This window comes from Cnephaeus nilssonii (assembly GCF_951640355.1).
Source record: "Cnephaeus nilssonii genome assembly, chromosome: 22".
NCBI classification, from domain to species: Eukaryota; Metazoa; Chordata; class Mammalia; order Chiroptera; family Vespertilionidae; genus Cnephaeus; species Cnephaeus nilssonii.
In genome coordinates this window covers 5,217,517-5,231,726 of record NC_137093.1, presented here as the reverse complement: position 1 = coordinate 5,231,726, position 14,210 = coordinate 5,217,517, and the positions used below count along the sequence as shown (strand labels likewise).

Here is a 14,210-nt window from a genome sequence, read left to right as displayed (position 1 = left end):
GGGGGAGGAAGGGGTGGGGTGGGGAGGGATGCCAGAGAAGACATCCCTAGAGTTCTCTAGAAAACACCAGGATTGGAAGTGGCCTGCGTCCTTCCATGCCAGCACGGGGGAGGGAAAACTTCCTGCACCCCTCTAGGTTCTGTGGCTGGCACAGGAGTCCACTGATACCAGAAGATGAACGGGAGAAAAGCAAACACATCTTATTTTGCCTGGGTATCTCCATAAGAAAATAAAGACCCAAAAAGCTGAGAGGCCCAAGTGCTTGTATTCTAGGCTGAGCAAGAGCAGTGATTTTGGAAAAGTTCTGAAATGCACAGGGGCAGCCATGAGATCGGAGTGTTTCTTTCCTGCTGGTGCAGGGAGGGCAGCTCTGACAGGGAGTTTTATCTCCGACTTTCAGGAAGAGGAAGGGGAGGGCAGAGTGTCCTTGCACCTGCTGTTTTTCAAAAGCTTTTAGTTCGAAATAGTCTTTATCCCAGAGTGGCATATTTGGGGGTGGCATATTCTGCCATCCTTCACCAGCACCAGCCCAAGCCACCCGGCAACGATACCTGGGAACCTTCATCCAACCTTCCAGGTGCAAGCTGCTGCTGGGCTCCTTGGCCTGGAGACCTGGGGAATTCATTTTGTCACGGCAGAAGGCCTCGGTGAAGTGTGTGGCATATTCGGCTGGCAGGCCACAGGTAGCTGGCAAGCACGTGGAGCACTTGGGATGACACATCACCTGACATTCTAGAGAAAAGCAGGGGACAACCTGAAAACTCGCGTGGCTGATCCTGGACCATTCCCTTCCTCCGCCAACCCCTGCGGGCCTGTCAGCCTGGCCTTGTCACCCAGGTAACCCCTAAGCTTCCCCAGGAGCCAGGCCTCTACAGAGACGGGAAATGAGAGAGCCAGTGCTCTCAGTCCAGTTGTTCCGGCCTCTCCCAGGCTATCACAGACAAATGTGTAAAGGACACATGTGCACGCTCCAGTGGAAGCCAGCAAGCACACAGCCTAATGGTAGGCAGAGACCAGCCTGAAGAAAGGGGGCTGGAAATTAGCAGAGCCCAAGGCATTTTGTACAGGAGGTTGGAGACATGAGCCAAAAACAGGTATAAACGCACTCCTCCAACAAGAGAAAAATAGCATCCTCCTACTGAAACTAAAAGCTTGGAAATGCATGTACTCTGATGAGGAAATTAAAATGGGGAAAAAAGGATAGATTTTTTTTTTTTTAGGTGGAGATACACAGGTGCCCACTGCAAACATACAACCACTGCTCTTACCAAGACATTTGGACGCCTGGCGTCCAAAGTGCACGGTATCCAGACACACAGCGCACTTTGTGGCTCTCATGTTCAGTCCCACGTTAAACCGGTGAGGAATATTGTGGTGCATGCGCTCCTTAAGACGCCGGCTGAATTCTGGAGGAAAATTTTCAAAAATCATTAGGGTGCTACAAATTAAACCATCAAGAAAGTGGAAAGACAACCCACAGAACAAGAAAAAATACTTGCACGTCATATCTCTGACAAGGGACTTGTAACTTGACTATATAAAGAACTCTTACAAAGCAATAATAAAATGACACATAACCTAATTAAAAATGAGCAAAGGATCCCAATAAGCATCACTCCAAAGAAGATAAATGAATGACCAACAAACAAATATAAAGGTGCTCGACATCATTAGTCACTAGGGAAACACAAATCAAAACCACGAGGAGATACCGTTCATGCCCCAAGAAGTCTAGAATTTAAAATATGGAAAATAAGTGGTGAGGATGTGGAGACATTGGGATCTGCATACATTGCTGGTTGGAATGTAAGATGCCAAGGCCACTTTGGAGCCCACTCTGGCAGTTCCCCAAAGAGTTAAACATAGGATTACCGGGTGACCCAGAAATTTCACTTGTAGGTATACGCCCAAGAGAATTGAAAACACATGTAGCCACAAAATGTGTACATAAATGTTCATAACAACATTATATATGACAGCCAAAAAATGGAAACAACCCAAATGCCCAAATGTGCTATTCATGCAGTAGAATATTATTCAGCCATAAAAATTAAGTACAACCTGGGTGGATCTCAAAACTTTATGCTCAATGAAAAAAGCCACATATGGTTTGATTCCATTTACATGACATGTCCAGAATGCAAATTCAGAGACAGAATGCATATTCGTGATTGCCAGAGGTTGGGCAAAAAAGAGAAATGGGAAGTGACTGCTAATGAGTATAGAAGGTTTTTTTGGGGGAAAAGGATGGAGCCAAATATTAGAATATAATGGTTATACAACCTGGTAAATTTAACAAAAAAGACTGAATTATACATTTCAGTGAGTACATGGTATGACATGTGAACTTATCTCAATAACATTGTTTAAAAAATTATTACAGCAGGTTAGTTACAGATAGGGGAACTTAAAAAAATTTTTTTAATATATATTTTTTATTGATTTCAGAGAGAGGAAGGGAAGGAGAAAGAGAAAGAGAGAGAGAGCAATATTGATGTGAGAGAGAAACATGGATCCGTTGCCTCCCGTACCCACCCCAACCGGGGATCAAATCCACAGCTTAGGTATGTGCCCTATTGCCCTGACCAGGAATTGAACCCATCACCTTATAGTGTGCCGCATGACACTCCCACCAACTGAGCCACATTGACCATAGTGGAAAACTATTTTAACACTAACAGATGCATCTAATTTAAAATCTCCATTTTCTGGTTACCAGGAATTAGGGGTTTTTAAAGAAAGTAGGAGGTCAACTAATGATAGCATAGATGTTTGTGGGCATAAAGAAGCATGCTTTTAAGTCAAACGTTTGTAAATATCTTAGTCATGAATTCTTTGATTTCCCAGGTGAAACATATATATCTAGAGCATTTCAGAATCCAATTTAAAAATCACGAATATCAAAGAATATCTAATTATAAAATATATAAGCTGACTGAAGTATTCTCCCTTCATGTCTAGTTCTGTCATGAATAACCTCATGTTAAAAACCCAACTTTTAAGCCTCAAGAAACAGATTCTTACACTTACATTCCTATCTGTTAAAATTAATAAGATATTTTTTCCTTTTAATAGGCCCCCTCTCAATAGTGACCTAGAACTTGGTTAACTAGAGACAAAACTAAGGAATTTCTGAATACAAATTACATTTGCCACTTAACATCACCCCCCTTCCTTCATCACAAAGTTGTAAGGAATAAGTGACATGCTCACGTGCAAGGCCCCCGAAGGAAGTGCTCCGAGCATCACAAAGTACTCAGGGAGCCACTCCCCACAGCCCTGTCAACAGACACCAGAGCCAGGGTCCTTTCTTTCCTGTGTTAACACCACCATTTTAGTGATGTTAAGGGTAAAGTTCTTTGACGGATTCAGTGTTATGTAAACAGGGACAACAAGATGATATCATCATTGAAGGAAACCAGCAGAATGCCATCAAGATTTACAATACTTGTGACAAAAGTCGGCTTGAAGGTGATACCATGATGCTAAATCACAGCTCTACTCCACTCTCCCTAAGACTTTCCAACCACCTTCTTTACGTCCTTTTCATCTCTGGGTGAGCAGAGTGCTTCTGAGACCATAAAGAAAACTCCTCACACTGCTGGTAGGAGTATGAACCCGCATGAACCAACAACACTCTAAAAGCACATAACCTTCAGCCCAGTGACTCCTTTCCTAAGAACACACCCTACAGCTACCACACCCAGAGGCGCAGGGTGTATGGCAACAAGCAACTGGAAATAACAAAAATGCCCCCACCAGCGCCTGGTTTAACAGGTGAGTCACATACCCACCCGGTGGAACACTATGCAGCCCTTGAAAAGGATGAGGTCCATCCATGTGTGTTCATATGAAACACTCTGATAACATTTTAACTAAAAGAAGAAAGGTGTTTTGTAGAGTATAACATAGTGTGCTCTGATATTTATAAAAGAAAAGAGGCCTAAGAAAAACATGCTTATTTTCTCAAGACTCTTTAAATATGATTACACTAGAGGCCCAGTGCACGAATTCGTGCACGGGTGGAGTCCGGCTGGCCTACCCCTATTGGGACTGATTGATCGGGCTGGCTGGCTGGCCAGCCGGGGGGAGGGGACATGGGAGGTTGGCTGGCCGGCCCCGCCCCTGATCAGGGTGGGGGTGGGTCCCATCGGGGGTGATTGGGGCCAGGGCCGGCCGGGGGGAGGGGCTGGGGGTGGTTGGCCGGCCGGCCCTACCCCCTGGTCGAACTCCCAGTCTAACTCCTAGTGGAGGGGACAATTTGCATATTAGCCTTTTATTATATAGGATAATATAAAATATATGAATAAAACAGATATGCAGTTCCATGAACTACTGCTGGATGAACACAATGGCTGACTCTGGGTAAGGGAACTAGGATTGGGAGGATGGAGAGATTGGATTCTTACTCTTTATCCCTTAATGTTATTACTTGTCATTTTTACCATATTTCTTAATGGAAAAAAATAATGTCAACCAAACTCCAATGGCTTGAGAACGTACCCTCTGGAGTTGAAGACTCCTTTCTGCGGCTGGACGGCGGGGCGAGCAGGCTCATGGCACTGGGCTGGTGCTCGGGCGACCGCACGATGGCAGACATGGCGATCTGCTGCCTCGCAGTGGCTGGTGTAGATGGGTGCGGATGGTCGGTGGCTTTCCGGTGAGCAGCTGGGGAGAGAGCAGTCCAACGCCTTTTGGTCAGCGAGTCACCAAGAGGCCGAGCCAATGGACTGCCCCAGGCTGTCTTTCAAGGACCCCCAAACTAAAAGGACACGCATTGTACCAAATCGGCAACGCCAAGGATGCCATGAATTTTTCAGATTTTGGGTGTCTGGACTGAAAGCTCATAGGCCATAAATACAGATGCTGAGCTGGTCTTGGGATGGGTCCTAACACTGCATAGAGAGTTGGGAGCCCTACCTTCCTCGCGGGCGGAGCGGAGCTCGATGCGGGTCTTCTGAAGGGCTTCCTCTAGCTCGGCACAGCGAGCTTTCTCCTTCTCCAGAGCCACCTTCAGCTCATTGTACTGCAGAGGAACCTGTGTGGGCAAAGCAGGGTCCTCTTTCCGTCGACTAAATAAACCCTAGCAATGGAAACAGAGATATCTCCTAACTCCTGGAAACTGGCACTTTACTCTAGCTAAAGGACGCTGACTTGGGAGGAGCACACCACGAAAGCCAGGAGCATACTCACTGTAAGTGGATTTAGTAAAAATGGCATGTGAAGGGGGAGGGGAGGGGGCCACAGCCCATTCCAGCGGCTGGAAAAAATAGGGATGCGCAAACTTTCACCGAGAGGGTTTAAAGATGCTTGGATTGCCACCACCTCTTCCTTAAGCATTCCCCAGGAGAGCCATTTCCTGATTCTTTACCCTCAAAAAATGGAAGTGGAGGATGGAGTCAGGAGAGATGGTTCAGAAATCACTCTTGCCTTGAATTTGTCTCATGATGCTTAGTTACAAGACACAGAGAAGAGTGTTATAAAAACAGAAGCAACAAAAAATGGAATGCTAAAATTATGTCAGAATTAGGGGCTTACTCAAAAAAAAAAAATGCAAGTGGAGACATGTGTTGTACGTAGAAGAAAAAAAAGGAAACCATGTAATAATGAGACAAAATAAAAACAAAAAAATGGAAACACCCTAACTACATCAAGTGACATAATCAGATAACAGTCCACGGCTAAAATAAAAAAGATTAGATATCATAAGCATAACAAACACAGTCACACAGTGTGCAAGCAACTCCTTCCCCTGCAGCCACCCCTCAGTAGGAGGTGCTTGTGAATGCTGCTCTCATCCTTGCTGTAACTGCAGCATGGGGCTCACGGGACCGCGTGCCCCTTCAAGCCTCAGTATTCCCAGTCACCAGAGGCCTTTTCTGTGAAAGCCCTGCCACTGCTACTCTGGGGGAGGACTGCCTTTGGAAGGAAATGGAACTCCTCAGAGACCTTTGCGAACTGAGAACACTTGGCCAAACCTCGAAGGAGGCCTTCAGTGGTTCAGAGAAGCATGTGCTGGGCTTATTAAAAAATAAAAATAAAAAAAAATTCCACCCTAACCGGTAGAGATCAGTTGGTTGGAGCATCTCTCATGCATCAGAAGGTCACAGGTTCAATTCCCGGTCAAGGCACATAGCTAGGTTGCAGGTTCATCCCTGTTGGGATGCATGCAGGAGTGACCAATTGATGTATCTCTCTCACATCGATGTTTCTTTCTCTCTCTGTCCTTTCTTCCTTGTCTGAAACCAACTAGAAAAAAATCTTCCAGTGTTCATCTCTATTATATGAAACCCTGCCCATAGTTGCTTATTTGGGAAGATTTTTTGGCTAATTTTTAACTTGTCTGCTACAACTTCAAAAGGATGGAGCAGTCCTTGGTGGAGGGTGCAACCGTCCGGTCAGGCACTTTGAACTGGTTACTTCAGCTCTCTGGGTCCCAGTCTCTTCATGAGCCAATCAAAACGACTGGGCCAGGTGCTTTCTAGTCTTTTCTGGAGTCCCATACACGTGGCCTGTAATCTCTCTAAATTCCCACACCTGTGACCTGCTAACCCCTCTGGAGTCCCGTACACATGAGCAAGACCCCCTTTGGAGACCTGTACAGAGACCCATGTATAAACCTTTCTCTGCTATCTTCCCAGTCTCTTAGGTTAAAAAAAAAAAAAAAAATCACTCCCTTAACAGAGACAGGCATACAATTTTAAAGGCCATGAACATAAAGTACAGAGTTGATAATGATATCCTCTCTTTGAGGGCTATTCTGATTATCTCAAAACCTACATTTCAACCCAAAATAAAATAAGAAAATGTACATTTTGTTTTCTTCAATGTTCCCTGGATTCTCTATCACCATAGTTTTCACTGAATCATCATTATGGTCAAGCAAAATGTCAAGTCCCCCCTTTCAAACAACGATGACCCACCTTTTTCTTTTTAGCAGGTTGGTCCATTTTGGCTTGCAGAAAATCAATAAGTTTGGTTTGTTGAGAAATAGTGCCCTCCATTTTCACCTTTTCATGAGAATAGAGAACCTGAAATTCATCAAAACAAAAACAACCTCAGACCCAGAAAGAAGTAGAGTAGGTCCTCGGGTTACGTCAGAGATAAAGTACAGATGTACATACGTCGAAATGATGGAACTTTGTTTTTTTAATAAATTAATGGGAGATGGCGATGTAACCACGAAACGACATATGTCGAGTCCGACGTAGCCCGAGGACTGTCTGTATACTTTTAAATTTGATACTTTAAGAAAATAAAAAATACAGTCAGTGGGATACTAGCATATGAAAATTCAACACAAACACACTCAGTCAATATTGATTAGTCTTATTCTTATAGCCAAAAAGGTGTGTAGGGGGGGGGCGGTGGGGGGGAGAGGTAGACTGATGGATGGATAAACATGTGAAAAAGTAAAAATAGCAAGTGGTTAATACGAGAATCTCAGAGGTAATCATTATAGAAGTTTTCCAACTTCTCTGAATATTTGGAAATGTTCGTAATGAAATACTGGGGGGAAATACACAATAGTGCACAACATAAAGATACTGACCATTTCACCAGCTGGCTCTCAGCCACCAGGCTTTGGCTCCGCAGACAACTTTTAAGTAAATTCCCTTTGCCAGGTCTCACCTGAATGTTTTCCAGCTGATATTCCAGATCACTCCTTTCTGTCTTCAGCAGATCAGCTCGATCTAGAGCTTCTTGCAACCCTTGAGTCAGACGGAAAATGTGATTCTTCTGCAGGTCCATCTGCTGCTGTAATTTGGCTTGCTAGTGGGAAGAAAGGCCAGAGAAGGGCTCACTACACTCACAACATGTGTTCCCACACTGTCCCTATTACCACTCATTTCAGGCCTGCCACCAAGAGTGCAGCTTCTGAAATCATCTCACTCCAGCATTAACAACCGTCTCCTATCCCAAAACGACGCCTGCCCAGTTAAAAAGGATCTGCACAGAAACCTCTGATGGCCAGCAGGTCGCCGGGTGCCCACTGTAATGGGAGGTCCAGGCGGGTGGGTCTGGCTCCCCAGTCAGAGCTGCAATGAAGGCTACTCAGCATTTAAGAGTGTGAGCCACCTGAGTTGACATCTAAGGCTGTGTGACTTTGTGCCTTGACAACCAGTTCCAATATGTCCTTATTGTTAGGTTTTAAAGCCTCAGTTGCTGTTAGGAGAAATCACTTTGTCCAGGCCATGGGGCCATACAAGGGGAATCACATCACTTCTAACTGAGAGAGTCCTCCTCAGGCTGAGGCCCAATGAGCACGGAGTCGCCACAACTGTAGGAAATATTTCTACGTGTGGAAAGAGGAAGATCCCAGCTTCAGTGCAAGTGTTGGTAAAACCCAGAGAAAGTTTTTAGTTTATTGGAAATGTAGTTCTGTGCTTGAAACCTCTCCAAATTTTATAATGGAAAGTCAACCAAAAAATAGGGCAGGCTATAAAGGTCCTGGTTTGATGGCTCTCTTTCCTAAAACGCCTGTTTGTAAAAAGCAGGAAAGAACAGCTATCCTGACAAGACACTGCTTGATTTCCTCCAACCCTTGGGTTACAGGCTAACCACACTTGCTGTGACCCAAAAAAGCCCTTCCCAGCGGCCTACACCCTCTGCAGACTTGAGGACAGAGAGCTAATGAAGAGCAATACACATCACCACGGGGCTTTCCCGCAGACACCGGCCAATGTCCATGCTCTCGGACCCAGCAGGCCGAGAGCTACCGCTGACCTCCGTTTGCTGACCATCTCTGTCTTACTTCACTTCCCTCCACCTGTACCTGATTCCTTGAGGCATCACAGCAAAGGAAAGGAAGTGGGTTGTGGAATGTGAGAGACCCTGGTTTAAATACTGATACTAACATTGATGAGTCATATGACATAGGGTAGCTCATATTGCCTCTCGGAGCCTCAGTTTCTTCATCTGAAAGTGGGTATAACACCTGCCCTCACTGGAGGACATACCGAGTGCAGTACTGAGCACACAGCAGGTGCTTAATGAGGTCAATGCTCTCTACCTCCTCTGTCCTTTCTTCCCTCCATCCAGCTCGGAGCTCTTTCTTGCCCCACCTACTCTGCCAGCCTCTCCCCTATCAGTCCCCCACGAGGCAAGAGATACAATCACCTGGTCTGTGAGCCAACCTGGAATTTCTGAATCGACCACAGAAACCCCTAAAATACTTTTTAAAAAAAAGAAAAAGAAGAACAGCTAAGATAACCTATTCAAGGGAGCTATCCATCCCTCGCAGCAGGAGTGATTTCTTCTGTAAATTACCCTCTTAAGTTTCTTCCCATTATCTTAGGACAACATTAATTACGAGACAGGAAGCAGAGAAGCAATGCTGGGGACAAGAGTATGTTTGGTGACAGCCAGGCCCAAGATTTTTTTCTAGAATAAACACAACAACCGTTGCTTAGCTTTCCAAGAAATAGGCTGCTTAGTCACCATAATAAAAAACAAGTAAGAATGACATATGTAATCAATAAAATGTTTTCCAAAACCATTTACCTGCTTCCCAGAGAGAGGCGAGTGGAGGCTATTCCTGGCCAGAGTTAGACTGAAAGGAAGGCTTTAGTTATGTGCTTAGCTCTGTCCCACAACTTATGAGGTGGCATGAGACTGGGAAGATGACAGAAACCAGAGCCTGAACAACCCTGGGGGCTGGCAGGATGGAAGAAAACTAGCTAGAGGAAGTTCAATAGGTGGTATTTTTAAAAACTAACACTGAATAAATACCAACACAAAGATGTCAAAAAAAACCCACTGTGGAAGGGCAGACGGTGACCTCACAGGTCAATGGTCCGTGGCACGATAAAGCCCCCGAGGAGCCCAGGGCGCGGGCAGAGGTTACAGAGTCCGAAGGGAGGTGGAGGTGCCCCACCGTATCCGTGCTTCCAGACCACGGGACTCCTAGGAACTCTCTGGAAAGATCAATCCACCAGAAAAGAACACTGCAAACTTGAAATGTGCCATTTAGAAAAGGTGAATCTGGAGTGGGAGCAACTTAGACCATGTAGATGGCATCAGTGGTTACCTTACAGAACTGTCACAAGACTGTGGGAGTTAATTCATATAAAGGCCTCAGAAAGGCACCTGGCACATAGTAAGTGCTAATTAAACATCAGCTATTCTGCTTAATAACCAAGTAATCAATATCAATCTGCTATTTCAGTTGGGAATATCAGACTACATTCTATTTGGAAATGTTTCAACCAAATAGAACCAGTGGGTGGAAGTTATAAGTGCTAGCTCAAAATAAGAAAGACTCTGTGAGAATCCGAGTTGCTGAGAAAAGGGTTGGGATGTCCAAAGTCACTGTATTTAGGCCGTGATTCAATGAGACCCACGTGTGAGGAATGTTGGGGAGGGATTCTCTAGCTTGGATGGGAAATTAATTTCACCAGGATTAGCAAACGGACTTTCATCTCTGGCATTCCTTCTAATGGACTAACAGTGGCTGTAAAGTGTCATGTTGAAAAGCTTCTGAGGCCATTTAGGGCCCAAGAGGAAAGATTTGGGAGAAAGAGCCACCAGTAAAGTCTGGGAACAGTGGTGCAAGTGCTGAGAACTTGGGCTAGATGACACATAAAAATTCCGTCCAGCTCTGAGACTCTGATGCTGGCCGCATTGACAAGTCTCTGTGCCTAAGGTGAGGATAGCTGGGTTAAGCCCTCGGTCACATGCTTGCAGGGTGCATACCACAGCCAAAGAGCTGAGCCCCATTTTGGACAATAAAGATCATTCTATGTTTCATAATGGTTTCAACTGTCAGTGAAATTTGCCTCAAACTCAATGTCAGCCAGATGTCTGTGGGTACAGACTGGGAAACTGGAAATGTTCTCATGTGCTTTAGAAGTGAGAGTGAGGGGACTGAATCCGGATTCCAGCATTCTATTCCGAGCATTGTCACTGACTCACCATGTAACCTTGGACCAAAGCACTGAGCTGTCAGGGCCAACTCTCCTTTGGAAGGAAAATAGGACAGACGACATCATTGATTATCTCTGTTCTTTCCGTTTCCAACATGTACTAAAGTGGGGACACTGCCTATTCATTCCTGATAAAAGACCAGAACTCTCTATTTGGCCACCAAGTAGGCTTCTATTTTTTTAATATTTTAAATATGTTTTTAAAATATATTTTTATTGATTTCGGGGAGGAAGGAGAGGGATAGAGAGATAGAAACATCAATGATGAGAGAGAATCATTGATTGGCTGCCTCCTGCATGCCCCACACTAGGGATGGAGCCTGCAACCCAGGCACATGCCCTGACCAAGAATTGAACCATGACTTCCTGGTTCATAGGTCGACGCTCAACCACTGAGCCACCCAGGCTGGGCACAAGTACACTTTTAAATTTCTATTAGAGTGTTTTTAGTGCTGCCTTTAGTAAACTTCTCACTCATCTATATAATTAAGTTTATTTAAATATTTCATGTGGCAAAATATATAGCACATAAAATTTAACGTTTTAACCATTTTTAAGTGTGCCGGTCAATGGCACTAAATACATTCACATTGTTGTGCAACCGTCACCACCTCTGTCTCCTGATCTTCCCCAACCTCCCACCCATGTTTTTTAAAGCATTATTCTATCATACATTCCATACTTACCTGCACAATTTTCACCACATTTTTTCAAACTTAATAGCACAGCAATATTATTTCTACCAGCAGAGCCCTTTGGCAACTATGGGTACCATACAATAAAACCTCTATTAATGCCCTAACCGGCTTGGTTCAGTGGATAGAGCATCAGCCTGCGGACTGAAGGGTCCAAGGTTCGATTCTGGTCAAGGGCATGTACCTTGGTTGTGGGCACATCCCCAGTAGGGGGTGTGCAGGAGGCAGCTGATGGATGTTTCTCTCTCATCGATGTTTCTAACTCTCTATCCCTCTCCCTTCCTCTCTGTAAAAAAATCAATAAAATATATTTTAAAAAAGAAAACCCTCAATTAAGCAGACAGGCAACTCTGGTTAATCGAAGTGCCAGGCTCACTATGAGTTAAAGAGAACACTCCGGAAGTCCAGCTTCTTGTTAAATATCTTTATACAGTGCATTTGTCTTGGTTGGTCCATTCTAATGAACAAAGCGAAATCATTAGTGATTCAACACAGAGGGCTTTGCCTGGGAGTGGGAAGTAGTTACCATTTTAATAAGCGATGTTCAGATTTCTGCTACAAAGTTCAGGAAATAGCAGAAGGGACGGGTTTAAGAGATCACTGGAGCTTTTCATTTTGTGTCTCAAAAGCAGGGCATAATTTTTTTTAATTGAATTAACTGAATATTCAAGTCTCATGAAACTTGGTACTCAACATAATCAAGTCTCTGCCCGTGTACACCATGGATTTGCAAGGATGTTCTACCAACCTGAAAACTTAACAGACTTTGGATATTAAGAACAATTTAATGCAATTTTCGTTCACTCACATACTTAATAAACTGCCCCTGGGCACATACCCACCATGGGCTCCCCACTCTAGTAAGCACCGTGTGGGAGGGTGCAAATGTCAGAGGCCCTCTGGCCTTCATGACACTTCTTTTAATGTGTTCAACACCTTCAAGAAAGTATTACATGACCACTTCACTCTTCCTCGAAATGCCAATTGCAAAATCTGAACGTCTAATTTGGACCCGACCACCGGAACACAACAACTATTCACTTTGGAAACCCCGCCTGGCCCCATGTGCCAGGAGTTCCCACTCACCTCCTCCAGGAGCCTCTGCTTGAGCTCACGCTCGGTCTCCAGTTTCTGCTGCAAACTCCGGGCGTTCATTTCAAGCATGGCGTGTTTCTTCTCCAGGTCACTGAGCTGGACATTGGGGAAGTGGCCATGATACCACATTTAGGAATGTTGGATGCTAATGACTTTTGCAAATATCCACAAACCTTCACATGTAAAGAATAACCAAGTTCTGAAGGTCAGAACATAAACACTATGTTTTAGAAGTTTACCACAAAAGTCCATGGTGGAGATAAGCCTTATGGAGGTCCTTTGTGTGAGCACAGGAGTGATTTGTAAGGGATGGGTCATATATACAGCTATGACAAGTTCTAAGAGAACGGCCACTGAAGAATTTATTTATCTGACATGCTGTGGCTGAACGAAACAATAGTCATATGCTGAACACCTACTTCTAGCCCAAGATAATATCAGAGGCTTTGGGGGTAAAAGGACAGACACGCTCTCTCAAGGACATCACATCAAATCACAAAGGCAGGGAGTGGCCGTAGCTTGACACACACACAAAGAATGAGGCTGCTTGGTTAGATGTTAATTTTGATAAGAGGTACAGAGAAGAGAAATTCATACTGAATCCCTGTTCATCGAGAAAAGATGGTCTCAGGATGCCTGATGTCTTAAAGGCTGGGTAGGACTTTGCTCTAGAATATTTTAAGAACAGTCAAATTAAAAAAAAATTTTTTTTTCTTCAAATTAAACACAAAAGGGTTCACTTATCTTTAAATAATGTATTTATTTTCATCATAGTTAAAAAAAAAATAGTAAAGCCAGTATCAAGGAACTCGGGAACATTCCTGAGAGGCAAGCTCTAGCCTTGAATCTAATCATTGTATTTCTATAAAATTCTGTTAAGAAAATAATCATGATGTCCATAAAGATCTATGTTCATCACTGTTATTTAAAATAACAAAAAAATTGGAAGAAGCTCAAATTTCCAACACGAGTGGAATGATGTAATTTGTTTTTTAGATCTACATGTTCAAAAAATATTCAATAACTCAAGGGAAGTCCCTAGTATACGATGTTTTAAAAAAGCTGCAAACTATTTCTATAGTAAGAACCTAAATTTGTAAATGTTTGTGTGCACACATCAACATGTCATGCAAAGAAAAGACTACAAATAGCTTTATCAATACAATAGTGGTGACAGATGATCAGTCACTTTTTCCTTTATTTTCTGTGGTTTTTATATCTTCCATAATGACCCCAAATAATTCCTTTTGTAATCCTATCTAATAAAAGAGTAACATGCAAATTGACTGTCACTCCCAACACACAAGATGGCCGCCCCCATGTGGTCAAAGATGACTGCCCCCATGTGGCCACAAGATGGCCGGCAGGGGAGGGCAGTTGTGGGCGATCAGGCCAGCAGGGGAGAGCAGTTGGGAGGGACCAGGCTTGAAAGGGAGGGCAGTTGGGAGCGACCAGGCCTGCAGGGGAGGGCAGTTGGGAGGAACCAGGCCTGCAG

General features: G+C 44.1%; 1 protein-coding gene across 7 annotated transcripts in view; it reads right to left on the bottom strand.

Annotated features, from left to right (window-relative positions):
- The window catches only part of CIT (citron rho-interacting serine/threonine kinase), a 164,229-nt gene that overhangs the window by 19,540 nt on the left and 130,479 nt on the right, over positions 1-14,210 (bottom strand). For 5 of the 7 annotated variants that reach the window (XM_079763289.1, XM_079763293.1, XM_079763294.1 and 2 more), the window contains exons 28-34: positions 12,707-12,811; positions 7,633-7,773; positions 6,924-7,031; positions 4,921-5,083; positions 4,504-4,668; positions 1,269-1,406; positions 552-732 (exon numbers count right to left, since the gene is read on the bottom strand). In XM_079763289.1, the coding sequence (XP_079619415.1) occupies positions 552-732; positions 1,269-1,406; positions 4,504-4,668; positions 4,921-5,083; positions 6,924-7,031; positions 7,633-7,773; positions 12,707-12,811 (1,001 nt within the window). The remainder of the gene's footprint in view (positions 1-551; positions 733-1,268; positions 1,407-4,503; positions 4,669-4,920; positions 5,084-6,923; positions 7,032-7,632; positions 7,774-12,706; positions 12,812-14,210) is intronic. The other 2 variants (XM_079763295.1, XM_079763292.1) reach the window with 1 other exon arrangement.